At 37.3% G+C, this 13,475-nt stretch overlaps 2 protein-coding genes across 6 annotated transcripts in view; one reads left to right on the top strand and one right to left on the bottom strand.

The window, feature by feature from the left end:
• The window catches only part of LOC132543598 (TNF receptor-associated factor 3-like), a 35,418-nt gene that overhangs the window by 6,623 nt on the left and 15,320 nt on the right, over positions 1-13,475 (bottom strand). For 2 of the 5 annotated variants that reach the window (XM_060207113.1, XM_060207112.1), the window contains exons 9-10: positions 12,849-13,038; positions 10,538-12,001 (exon numbers count right to left, since the gene is read on the bottom strand). In XM_060207113.1, coding sequence (XP_060063096.1) covers positions 11,421-12,001; positions 12,849-13,038 — 771 coding nt within the window. In that variant the 3' untranslated portion in view covers positions 10,538-11,420. Of the gene's footprint in view, positions 1-5,896; positions 6,537-6,968; positions 7,062-10,537; positions 12,002-12,848; positions 13,039-13,475 lie in introns of those variants that run through there. The other 3 variants (XR_009553976.1, XR_009553977.1, XR_009553978.1) reach the window with 3 other exon arrangements.
• Positions 2,212-6,682, top strand: LOC132543599 (lysophospholipase-like protein 1). Its single transcript, XM_060207114.1, has 5 exons — positions 2,212-2,300; positions 3,413-3,512; positions 4,586-4,755; positions 6,024-6,139; positions 6,389-6,682. Exons 1-5 carry the CDS (start codon positions 2,216-2,218, stop codon positions 6,611-6,613), a joined length of 696 nt encoding a protein of 231 aa, XP_060063097.1. The 5' UTR covers positions 2,212-2,215; the 3' UTR covers positions 6,614-6,682.

Genomic DNA, 13,475 nt, shown 5'->3' with positions numbered 1-13,475 from the left:
AAATTAATGGGAAATTTTCTAATTTGGGTAGTTACGTCAATCATCAGAGAATATTGCTTATTCAACTAGATCACAGGAAATGTCAAGTTCAGCTTTCATACAAAACATAATCCAGCCACTATCTTGCCTTGCTCCGACTATCAAAGAAACTTGAAAGGTTAAGTGTCATTTTAAGAGTTACTGCCCTTTGTTCACTTGTGTATTGGATTTTTCTTCAATAATTATGTATGACCCTACAAATGCCGCCCCGGATATGTCACATTTATGCATTATTTAGGCTTTATATACAAAATCTAAGTTCCAATAACTATTCCTTGTTCTATAAAATCGCGTATTTAAGTCATACATTACCTGTACATGTATGCACCATCTCGGCACAAGTTTTGTCAGCTCACCTGGCCAGAAGGGCACTACTACATCTGTTGTCCGTTATCAACTTTTTGTACAAAAAGCTACTAGTCATGAACAACTAGGGGAGTTTGACCAAATTTGGCCAGGAGCATCCTTGGGAGGAAGGGAGCAAATTTAACATAGACGAAGGAAAAAGAGAAGGTCGTGGGCCTAAGGAAATTTTACAAGTTATTATAAATCAGTGTCCTCTTGTAGGAATGAATAATAGGATTTTCCCCAAATTTCATTTTAAGCATCTTTGGGTGAATCAATTTTGTATAAACGGTGGGTCTTGGCCGCGGGGGCCAAATATGGGAAATAAAGCAATTTCTTTAAAATTCATAGGAATGAGAGGATCGTGTCCAAATTTAGTCTGAAACATGTTTGGGTGAAGGGAAACCAATTTTGTATAAACGGTGGTCCCCCAAGAGCTTGAGGTGAAGAGGGTTGGGGTGGGAATATTTGGAAACAGAGCAAATTTATAGGAATTTGTCCAAATTTGGCCAAAGCGTTTTTGGATGAAGGGGAATCAATTTTGTATAAATGGTGGGTTTTGGTCCTATAGGGTAGGAGGGGAGTGGTTCAATGGGAGAAACGAGATATCTTTGTATCAGTTGAGATCCCAACCCGGTGACCATATAAACTCTTACTGGGCATCAAAAGAGTAAGACAATCATGATATAAGAATTTACCCATTGGTCTTGCCCTACCAAAAATATTTGAAATGCCCAGTCTATGAACATCTTGTTTTAACGCCCTTTCAGCCAACCAAATGAGGACCTCATCCATCCGTATGACACAGAGGTCACATGAAACAAGTACTACGTATGTCCCACGCATCCAAAAGGCAATGTCCATACACATTGTATAGCGTACAGAAATATATCAGCGTTCAAAATTTCTTCACGCTTTAAGCCCGCGTTGCCAGCACGGAACGATGCGACTGGGCTCAAAGAAAATTCAAATATGATCTAATTTGATACCGTAGGAAGTGAAGGTTATATCATGAATTATCTTTCATACGTGCGTTCGTACGATATATACAGTGTATTGAAAACTAATTTTTCTACCACGATATGAGTTGATGAGGTTTTGAGTCTTCATTAGGCCATTTTTGTCTGCTTAGGTTAGAATTTTGAAAATCAACACCAGAACAGCTATTTTCAAAACAAAAAATTTAAAAACTATAAACTTGCAGAGCTGAGCATTTAATATTAGAATGATTTACATATCTAGTATTTACATTAAACAATTTACAATTTTATAGAACGCTACGTAAATGTTATAATATAGAAAAACGTGTCTACAAAACGTGGCACTTATCAAATCATCAAAACGCCTGCAGGAACGTCATTTACGACACACTACATGTAAGTTTTTTCTATGTAGAGTTGCGTTATTGATAGTGTATACTTTTCAATTTTGAATATTTCCTTAAAAATAAACACATTAACAGTTTAGAGATTATATGTTTTGTTTATTCACACGTTAAAATGTACCGAATGTGTGTTTTATCATCTTAAATGAAATGAAAAGACTATTTTCTAGGTTTTATCTTTAATAAGAAAATCCGGAAATGTGTCACCGACTACAGTTTTTTATTTTGGAAATTCCAGGAGCAATTGTTTTCCGTTATTACCAGTCGAGTTATTTTGAATTAAAAAAAATGTATATTTACCATAATATATAGTAATCCATTGTTCTAAACATATAAAAAATAAAACGATAGAAACACAGTTGGAATAAGTCTGAGAAATTTTACAACTTTATTTGCAACTTACGAAGCCCTCCCTTTTGACCGATTTGTCCAAAACAAACATCGAGCATGGCAGCATCTGTTCTCTACCCACGTATTGTCAAACAGACAGGACCAGTGTGTAGTGCTGTGGTTTTGTTTCTACATGGATCTGGTAAGTTAACATCCCCAATCGACACGATCGACAATACATATAAAGCGTCTTATCTTTTTTTACGTCAGCAAACTTATAACTTACAAGGGTGTTTATAAAACGAGAAACGACTCCACGAACTACATGCAATAATACGGAACTTGTCGCTTAGTATGCTCTGATAGAAGCTAACTTACTCAGACTAGAAAGTAGAAATCCAGATTTATACTCTGTTATTTTGATATCATGTAATATTTCTAGATTAAGTGATACGCTTATATATTATAAAGAACTTCATTACATCTACATGTAAGATGGCCGCTAGGGGCCATTTTGGTTTTGATTGTTTAGGTCACAATTCTGATCTGATGTCGTTTGGCTTATATTTCATAATTTTATTTTCTCAAGATCGGCATATGTATATACCGTAATTACTGTGGAATCGAAAACTCATTATGAATGGAAAGGTTTCAATTCCCATGGTGCTTTATCATTTATCAATGCTACAATGGTACAAACTACACTACACTACAAAGAACTGCATACATTATAAAATTATGAATGGAAAGGTTTCAATTCCCATGGTGCTTTATCATTTATCAATGCTACAATGGTACAAACTACACTACACTACAAAGAACTGCATACATTATAAAAGTGTAATATAACAGTTTGAAAAATTAACTTGGTCATACAACCATATTTCCAGACTTACACTAGTACAACATGAATTCGTCCTGTATAAAGTCGGAGATGAACCAATTTGAATTTTAAAAAATGAAAAATAAAAAAACAACAAATAATTTCTGTGAATTTCTCTTCATTCTTTTTCTACTAGCAAAGAACTGAAGTAAATTCGCATCAACGTTTTGTTTTACAATTAACATGCAGTCATATTGGTTTATTAAATGCACAGATAAACACTCTCTTGATCAGAGTGGAAAAATATTTCCTTATGTAACATTTGTTGCTTGGTTCGGTAAATTGGAAACAAACATATTTTTAATGTTGACCAAACCTTAAACTTTTATATAATCAATAAATATTCGTCTCTTGTTTGTGTATTTTTTATTTGTATGCTCATATATTTTATATTTTTAAAAGTCCTTTTATGTATTTATTCATTCATGAAGGTGATACAGGAGAAGGCGTTTCAGATTGGGTAAAAATGGCATCCAAGGGAGAGTTTCATTTCCCTCACGCGAAGGTGTTGTACCCAACAGCTCCCGCCAGGTCAGTATGCATAAACACGGTACAGTCGCACTATGAATAATACATCAACTCCGTAAACTCTGACCTAGAGGGAAGGCTTGAGCTCCTAGCCTATCAACCTCATACGAAGGCCCGATGTGCATAACTCGACGCTCCCTACCGAATGCAGTTAGTATTTCTGGGGAAGAAATGGAGCGGTCTTTGCCGATGTTGTTGTGTCCTTGGGCAAGACACTATACCCTTATTGACCTTCATGACATTCGACGGGCTTTCCGAATGTTGTTCAGTGTGGGAACCACCAACTATCTCAAGGAAGTTTCAGGCGGACATTTAAGAATTAAATGGAACAATTGCTTTGACGCAAGTGTTAACGTTTTCGCGAACACTTGTTATTACAGCACGGGAATTGGTAACTTTCTGCCACAAAATAGTTTCAATGTATTTATCGCATGTCTCAGAATGAATAAAACACAAAATATATATGTCGTGGCAAAATTGAAAAAACTGAACAAGACGAAAAGACTAGTCCGATGCTTTCATGTACATCAAATGACTTTCGCTATATGGTACTTGCTTTGAAGCTGGGTGTCGCTCCTTTTTATGGAGCGTATCAATATGTAATTTGTCTTTTTTTTTCTCCTGGAACCAATCAAATTATTCCGGCTATGTCTTCAATTTTGTCATATGTTCCGGGGTGCAGAGAGCGAAAAGTGATCGTAACCCATGGAGTATCGAGGATGTACCGTAATTCCTCTTTATTACTGGGCGAGTTGAGTTACAACATACTTAAATTCATTCAGTATTTTGTTTATTATAAACTATTAACGCAGTTATTAACAAAACTCTTACATGTAAACTTTATTTATTTTACAACAAGTTATTTCAACTTATATCAATCACTGATGTTGACCCGGATGTAAGCGCGGCGGGTCTTGCCTTGGGAGGAAACAGGAGTCCCCCGTGAAAACCCACGTGGTTGAGCAGGTGACCCATACCTTTTCACGGCAATTCCGGGAATCAAACTCCGGACGGCTATTACGTTATTTTTCTTTGTAAAAACACATGATTCATAATATCTCTGTATCTTCCCCCAGACCATATACTCCGATGGGTGGCGCCATGAGTAACGTTTGGTTCGATCGCATGCAGATATCTCCTAATGTACCGGAACATGCGCAGTCGGTGGAGGCTATGTGCGCTAGTCTATCGGCCCTTATCCAACAGGAAGTGTCTAGCGGTATCCCAAAGTCAAGAATTGTCATAGGTTGGTATAATTAAGTGCTCGCTTCAGCTACCCAAGGATGCCGAAACCATTATGGGCGATTTTATCATGCAATACCATTGTATTGTCTTTAAATAAGAGATTTATTGACCACTTCACTCCTATATACCCAGACTCTTCTGTATCAACAGCTCATCCCAATTTTGAAACTGACATGCACAGCTTTCCATCAAACTGTATAATAAGCATGATGTTTCAATTTCCCAATTGTGAAATGTCCATGTCTTGATAGCAACCTCCCTGCAATCATCATTCTATGGTGTTAACATGTCGCAGTTGATTTCATACTCAAGGACCTGTTTCCAATACAGCGATTTTCGTGCAAGATATCCGCAACTGACAGACAAACTCATAACACAGGAGTTCAAGAGATTTGGGTTGAAAGTTATGGTAATTTTTTACAGTCATCATAATTATCTAATTGAGATTTTTTTATATCTTAGTTCGATATGATGCTGGACGTGTTTGACGTTCGTTAGTTTGCCTGTTGTTTCCGTTGTTTTCTACCATGTTCTTATTTTGAAAACGTGACATTACTTACTTGCAAAGATTTACATGGCAGGTGTCGCCGATGAAGCACAAGACGCCTACTCCTTGTACCTTTTCAGGAGCCTCCACGTATTTTTTTCTTTTGCTCATATCGTGCCGTATTGGGGTATTTAGTTTGAGTTTGGATTATGATTCTGTTGACTTTGTGGTATATTCTTGTTGTTTTTGCCATAACTTTATCAAGGCTGTGTGATATTGACCACGGGCCTTACTTAATTTACCAATTCATATAAAATTAACGTTAAATGAAAACAGTGTTGTGATGATAGGTGTTGATCGACAGAAGGTCACAACACTCACCGTAGCAAACATTGATCAAGCTATAGAAACGGACACTACGGCCTGTTATCGGTGTGATCTGTATATTGTGAATTACCACAATGGCGACGAGGATAGACATATTTGTAAGGGATACAGGGATACTATTATTGCTAAGTTTTCTCTCTTTTTTTTTTTTGAAGACTGATTTTCATCAATAATCCCGATTACACCGTCATTGCTTTAAATGATTGTGTAATCATGTAAATTTTGACACATGATATTAATCAATAAATTGAAAATTCAGTATATCTACAAATAAATAATATCGCAAAAGTATCCGGGCGTCTGCGTCTTGTCCAATCAAATCATTCAAGAGAAAAAGGGTATGTATGTAAATACATACAGGTAGACTTTTTGTAAAATCCTGTTTGATCTTCCAGGTGGTTTTTCAATGGGCGGGGCTATGGCGTTACATCTAAGCTACAGATTTCATCGTGACGTTGCAGGCGTGTTCGCGCTTTCCTCTTTTCTAAACAACGGGTCTGCTGTGTTCAAGGTAAATATTTCGAAGTCAACGTTTGAATTATTACAACAACTTCAGTCTGGTACTCATTGCGGACAATTAATCCTGCTGATATATAACATGTTTCCTTGGCAACCACTATTAGAGTATATTACCGGGAACATCGGTATAAAATGGGCCATGCAGAGCATGGATACATATTTAAGTTAAAGCCGACACATAATACTTGTACTCTGCATATATCAAATGATTCCACACGAAGTATTTTGGTTTCTTTTTTAGGAGTTGGAAGCCCGTCCCGACCTTTCCCCCTTACCACCATTGTTTTACTGTCAAGGTGAAAAGGACGACCTTGCACTTCCGGTGTGGGCTGAAAACACATTCACTCAACTCTCTTCAGTTGGAGTCCAAGGCACGTTAACGAAATACCCTATACACCACGAATTAAACAAAACCGAGTTACTCTCATTGAAGTCATGGATAAATGAACGCATTCCAGAGAGTTGAATTCACTACAAAATTTCAATATTGAATTATTGTGTTTATAAATGTGTATGGAGAAAGATGTTTTGATTCTGATTCAGTGTACAATATATTAAAAGTTATATATCCCAGAGGTCTTTACTTTATTTGTTGTTAAAAAATTGGATCTTTTCGCTTCTTTTCTCATGTTACTTCTACTGTTCCTCTTTTTTATATGAAATTTGAGGATATCTCTTAAAAATAGTGATAGTAATCTTTAACTTCCAAACTCAAGATTGGCGCCTGTCGGCCATATTGTTTTTCGGATCAATTCAACTCCAATAAAAATTGGAGAAATATCCGCCCTATACTTCTAAAAGAATAGCTTTAAGAAACTCACATGGTCAAAATCCAAGATGGCCACCTGTTAGCCGCTTGTTTTCCTGGTCAGTCTCCAAAATCCAAAGGGCACTACTATGGACAAAATGGGAACCTGTAAATGAAATTTGAGGATGAGCATGAGGTATTTCTCAAGAGTTAGTAATTACTTTCTTCCATTGTCAAAATCAATGGAGGCCATTTTGTATTTATGGCCAGTCTGAAATGGCACAAGTAAGGACCAACGAGCACTGGACCAAGAACCACTGACGTAGGTCCTGTTAAATAGCCCACTATCTGGTGACGGTGGGCCAAAATAAGAATTCTAGAATTCCGACAAAACTACTGAAATAATAAAAAAAAATGTAATACACGGGAACCCTATACAGATATGAATTGTCAACATCATTTTCACTCTCATTATTTGAAGTCAATATTTACATTAATTGCACTTTATTTATTGAACATTATGCAATATTTGGTGAGCGGATACTACAGATGGATTATTGACGGGTGTTCAAGAATTCGACACGTGCACAGGATGACGCGTGCCAGAACATGCATGACCTAGGAATGGAGTAAACCCTGTTAATGATAAGGCAAGCCTTTCTCCTTCGTCGCCGGTCTTCTGTACACACCAAATGTCCACAACCCCCTTCGATAGTCACCAGAGTGCGCCCGCGATACATGCCAGTGTAATGCAGTCTGTTTAAAAGCGATGAGCTGACAGAAAACTGACACTCTCTAAAGCACATGGTTTTGTGATGGACAAGATAAAGTACATAGGGTGAGAACTGGAACCACATTATCTAGAAATTAATGTATTCCGCAATTATCTGTTTTAAAACTACCGTAAAAGCAGTTTATTTCGTGCGCATATAATTTTCGTGGTATTCAGGACGGAACCTGAACGCGAAACGGCCACTTTCTTTTTACATAACGTAATACAATGAGTACAAACGAAAATGAAATTGAAGTGACTGTGATATAAACCAACAGACGGCAGCATCAGTGCCTAAATAAATTCACAAATAGCAATTGAAGATTGACACCTGCATAGACTCGATTAGCATATGTTGATAGCAGATAATGATTTAAATGTACAGGTCCATTGAAAAGACAAAAGGTATACTTCATAGTTGTTAGGTTTAGCGGGGCTGATATATCGCGGTTGTTCTTGTTTGGACAATTTCGCGCCGATTTATTTTCGTGCATATCTATACATTGCTATCCGTGTATACAGGGTATGTAACAGAGATTTCATTATATTTTGGTTTATGCTTAATATTGGCTGGTTATTTATTTTCACGCTATCTTTGTTGACCGCGAATGTACCGAAAGTATTCCCCTTTGAATATTACTAATAATGCAGTATATTTCTACATTAGCATTAAGGTTAATGAAGAAATGATATCCATACCGATCATTGAAAACATGATCATCAGCATCAGATAGTGATTTATCAATTACTTGTTTACCTCGAGTTTAAATTTTACTGTGTTACCTTCGTGAAGGCGGTTCCAAATGTCTTCCGCGACATTCCGGGGTAGTTCTTTATGCAATTTTCTCTTATCCTGTATTTCGGGTACATGATGAACAGCTAGTATATTGTATGTTTTACATTCATTCGGAGTCTTGATTCTCTAATATTAACAGGCCAACTGCAAGTATCCCCTCTTAATGACTGAATTTTGACATTCGGGGACAATAATCGTCTTTCGTTATCAGATTGCATAAACTCTTTCTTTTGACGATGCATATTCGAAATGAGGTCGGCCCAGGGTCCTGAAAAGTGTGTTAAAAGTCTTGTTGAATGATTGACGTGTCCCAAATTGACAAAACGGCTGTATGATGCAGCCAGACTCATTATTTGTCTTCTTTGTATCTTATTCTAATCTTCCTTGTGGGAATGCTAAATTGGGGCGATCAAAGACTAGATTCAACATTCAAGATCATAATTAATACCACTGACGAGTCGCCTGGATGACGAAACGGCTAGTTCTAAATATGTATAGAAAGGCCCCATCGCCTTCTTGCCCTTTGTACAAACCTTTGCCAAGACATGGTTGGACTTCAGAAACAAATGTTCAGATGTGATCTCTAGAATGTAGATGGTTTTATAAGAGATATTTCTTTTTTTTTTCAAATTGTTGACCATACACGCAATTTTGCCGATGTGTCTTATGAGAAACCAATTTCTATGCAATCAACGTGAGCAGTCGTGTGATTCCCACTGGTCTACAATTTACACATTCCTCGTATTCCAGAACATCTGCCTACTGTTCTGGCTGGTGGGCATATTGGCATAAGAATCCAGAAGCCATTTGAGTAAATTACTAGTATAATACAAATGTATTCTGGAAGCAAACGTTATAAAGATTACATTTGTATTGAAGGTACATGTGTTACTGCCATCTTTATTTCGATCAAGCATTATACACGACTCGTATCACACGTCTCATCCTGTTTCTTGTATTTACGTCTCCAACTAAGAAGTAACGAACAGCTGTCAGGTTATCTTTTTTTTTTTTTCATTTTTCTATCATTACTTTAGGATTCAATTCTTGGTACAATGCACCTTTGTAATCAATACCAATTCTGTTTCAAAGATATCACCCAGAATAAGGTCCAGAGAGGTGGGACCACATCTAAGGGCCAGTACTTACACTGTGAATGCGTTTATCTCTTGATGCACAACATTGCCATATATGAATTTGGGGTGGGGATCTCAGCTGTTTCAAAGATATTACCATGAAAACAAGTCCTTTGGGGTGTGGCCAGACCCCGGGGCAAATTCTTACATCATGATTGTGTTATCTCTTCATGCCCACCATGCTATACATGATTATGGAATGGGGATCTAAACTGTCTTCAAATTCAAACATATTTTCGCTATTGAGCCCCTCCCCTCATGCCTCTAGAGGCCGAGATCCACCGTTTATACAGAATTGATTTCTCTTTACTCAAGTATGCTTCTGACCAAATTTTGACAAAATCTAATCATTCCTGCAAGAGGAGTAGGATTTTAAAGAACTAGCAAAATTTCCCATTTGGGCTCCGCCCCTCAGGCCCTTGGAGGCCGGGACATGTCATTTGTACAAAATATGTTCCCATTCCTCAAAGGATTCTTCTACCGAAATTTGGTCAGAATCCCCTCAGTCGTTCACGACTAGTAGCGTTTTGTAAATAAACTTGATAAACGACGGACGCCGCGGTACTCTATATAGATGTTGCCCCACAAAAGTAGAGTCGAACCTAAAAAATTTACGTCGTTTTAATTGCATGCCTTTGAAGAAACACGCTCAAAAGTTTCAACCAACTACTTGTTGACAGAAAGGCGTAATACATAAAGAATAACTCCATAAAGAATTCGACGGAAGTGCATGAAATACTTGTAATGTTTGAATATTCATTCTGATATTGTGTTTTGAACTATTTACTTCTAGTCAATACAAAGAAAATAATGTTTTAATTTCATTTTACTATTAAAACGTTTAAAGACTCGTTACTACTAATCCTATCCTGAAGTGTCTCTGATAATACTTGTCTAATAGTTGTCATGTGGTGTCATTATCAATAATTGATTAATAATTTTACTTTAATTGGTTTATTTCACGCAGAACGCAGAAGCAATCATCATGATCATCACATACAAAGGCACACGTGAACAATATGCAGTCATTCTACAATTTTACACTCGTTTTTTCTCATTACATGTACAATGCACAATACTTACAAAAAGAAAATAGTAGCCATAAATATGATACATCTGAACTATAACAAAAGTTTCAAAACAGATTTGTAAAAAACGTATCTATATATGTTATTATAACATCATATTCACATCTGCACAGGATACTCACCGACATTCATCGTGTTGATATAACGCAGTTTCTAATTGATATCCATCCATTTTGCCTCATAGAGTGGGTTACATTTTATAATAAGAGACATCAGGCAATATTTGTCATGGACAGGATGATGAAAGGGCAATCGTGGAACATTAGTCTGAGGTCAGTCGCAGGACAAGAGTTCTTAGTTTAGTTGAAACAGGCGATCAGTAATCTATTGTATGAAGCATCTCACAGCTAACATTTTAAAAAATCTTTCATCCATCGTCCAAATCATCAATATTAAAACCGCTTAATGTATCTAGTTACCTGTTTCAAATTGGTATACATTGGTGTTAGAATCGAAAGGAAATCGAATTCCGATTACCGGAGGTGATAACAACATAAAGTAACGGTTTATCTCCTCTTTAAGGATTCATTCGGTGGTGAATCGGTGAATCCGACTTCACGATAGTTTTTCCCGGAATTTTAAAACCCCAATATACGCAACTTTCACTGAAAAAGCGAAGAGAAATGACATCTGAAAATATCCAAGACGATATAATGCGTTGGTATATATTATAAATACGCCAGATGATGCGTATATTGAGGTTTAAAGTGCCACAAAAAACACACAAGAAATTTCACGGATTCGGATGATTTGGGATGTTAGACGTGTCTACTTTTATCATTAGGTAAATTGTATCGTCCTGTACATACGTTGGTGTTTCAAGACGGTTGTGAGCAATGAACTTGGGAACACCAGACGCGACGTTCATCTCTGTCTCAGGCCGCTTGAAACTGTTACTGACGGCGTTCGGTGTAAAGGTATCGCAAATATCCTGGGTCCTTGTATCCTGATCCTTCAACATCAGAGACACTCGCTGTTTAAACGGCCACGGTAACAACGCATCGTAGTCGCCTTTCATTATCACGAAAAAGAAGGACAAATGCGTTTCTTTCCCCGTGCCGTCCCCATTTAGGTAAACACGTCCGCACATTTTGTATCCATGGCGACCTGTATAGAAAGGCTGACTGAATAGCGATAAAGTCCTGCCATTTACAGCTTCTTGTCGCCGACGATTATAGTCTCGGATCTTCCACATAAGAACTCCTTCGAAGTTTGCTGTCTCCAAGATTTGAAAACGAAGATCAAGTTCCGCTAGTCTGACATCGTGAAGTGTGTACTGTTTATCCAAGTGTCTTAGTTTGTTGTTCACTTGAGCTGTAATGTAAAGAGTATCAGTGAATCTGATGAACGCTCTCCGGCAACAACTTCATTGGACACAAAATTTTTAAAAAATGACATCATCTAAGTATGACCAATATATACACCTAGTTAAATCATCCTAATTTAAATGAAAGCGATCTAAATCTCTGTAATTATCAGGTTGCCGGCACTAAATTTGGTACACTGCACACCCTCTTAGTATGATCAATATATACACCAAGGTATATTATCCTAGCATAAATGAAAGCAAAGATATGATCTGGAAAAACGGTTTCAATAGGATATTAAATCTGTAATTAATAGGTCACCGGCCCTGAATTTGGTACGCTACACAACGCCTTTGTATGACCAATGTTTATATCAGGTTTCACGATCCTTGCTTAACAGTGGAAGTTGACAAGACAATAGTGTACCGTATCATAGATAAGGCTTAGTGTAAAAACAAATGTTCACATTAAGAGAAACTGTCCTGAGCAAGCTCGTCTTCAAAATAATCATGATACCTTTCAAAACACACTATGTAGTTTCTATTGGTAATAATGGGCCCATCAGTCAAACAAAGTTTTGAACAATACTGCCGACCAAACTGAATTCAGCTCGGTATCAGTATGAACATTTGTATCGACTCTAGGTAGGAGCCGTCACTTTAAAACTGATCAGCATTCTGACATCGCCACAGACAGCTCCACCCCATGAGGCAGATTTAGATTGTTCCCTCACGTCGCCATAACACTGACATTCGTCGACGAGACCAAGAAATAGGGCCGAGTCATGGAGACATAAGACCTTTTAACCAATGAACCAACAAACCATCTACTCTAGTTTACTCATGCTTGCTCACCCGGTCCCATCACTTCCCCAACAATTGGTCCGGCCCTCTCCAGGTTGGTAATCCTTGCGCCTAATGATTGGTTAGTCTCTCTGATGGCAGTAACATCCCGAACAAGCTTATCTGCGACAGTCTTTGACGCTTTGTCCTCTATTTTCCTCTCTAGGTTAATCCCACGCTCTCCTTGGGAGGCAATCATAAGCTGATAAGAGAAATCAAAAAATTATTATTGAAACAGTAAGTGGTTATTACATTAAATGATTAAATTGACAGAACATGTACAAAATGTATCAAGACAACCAATGTTGTGCCACTCACAGCTCCTGAAAATATTCATCTGGAAAAATGAACTCTGACAGTCACAGTAGTCAATTTGTACGATAACTCCTTAATAAAAATAATCTGTGTTTCCTCCTTGTGCAATAAAGTACCATCGACAATGGTCCCAATGATTCCAAACAAAAGCTAGTGTCAATACCTGCAAACCATCAAAACTGTCATCCTTTACTAATAATTCTTACAAAGTTTTTTTCCAATGGGAAATAAACAATGTTACGCCAAAACGCAATTTTTCTATAAAACATACAGTAAAGTAAACCTCCTTCCCATGAAGGAATGTGAGACCCATTTTCATCACCT

Source organism: Ylistrum balloti, unplaced genomic scaffold, assembly GCF_031769215.1.
Source record: "Ylistrum balloti isolate Yb309-2 unplaced genomic scaffold, AGI_CSIRO_Ybal_v1 Utg369758, whole genome shotgun sequence".
Taxonomy (NCBI): domain Eukaryota; kingdom Metazoa; phylum Mollusca; class Bivalvia; order Pectinida; family Pectinidae; genus Ylistrum; species Ylistrum balloti.
The sequence above is the reverse complement of the archived record's forward strand: the minus strand, read 5'-3'. Positions and strand labels throughout refer to the sequence as shown.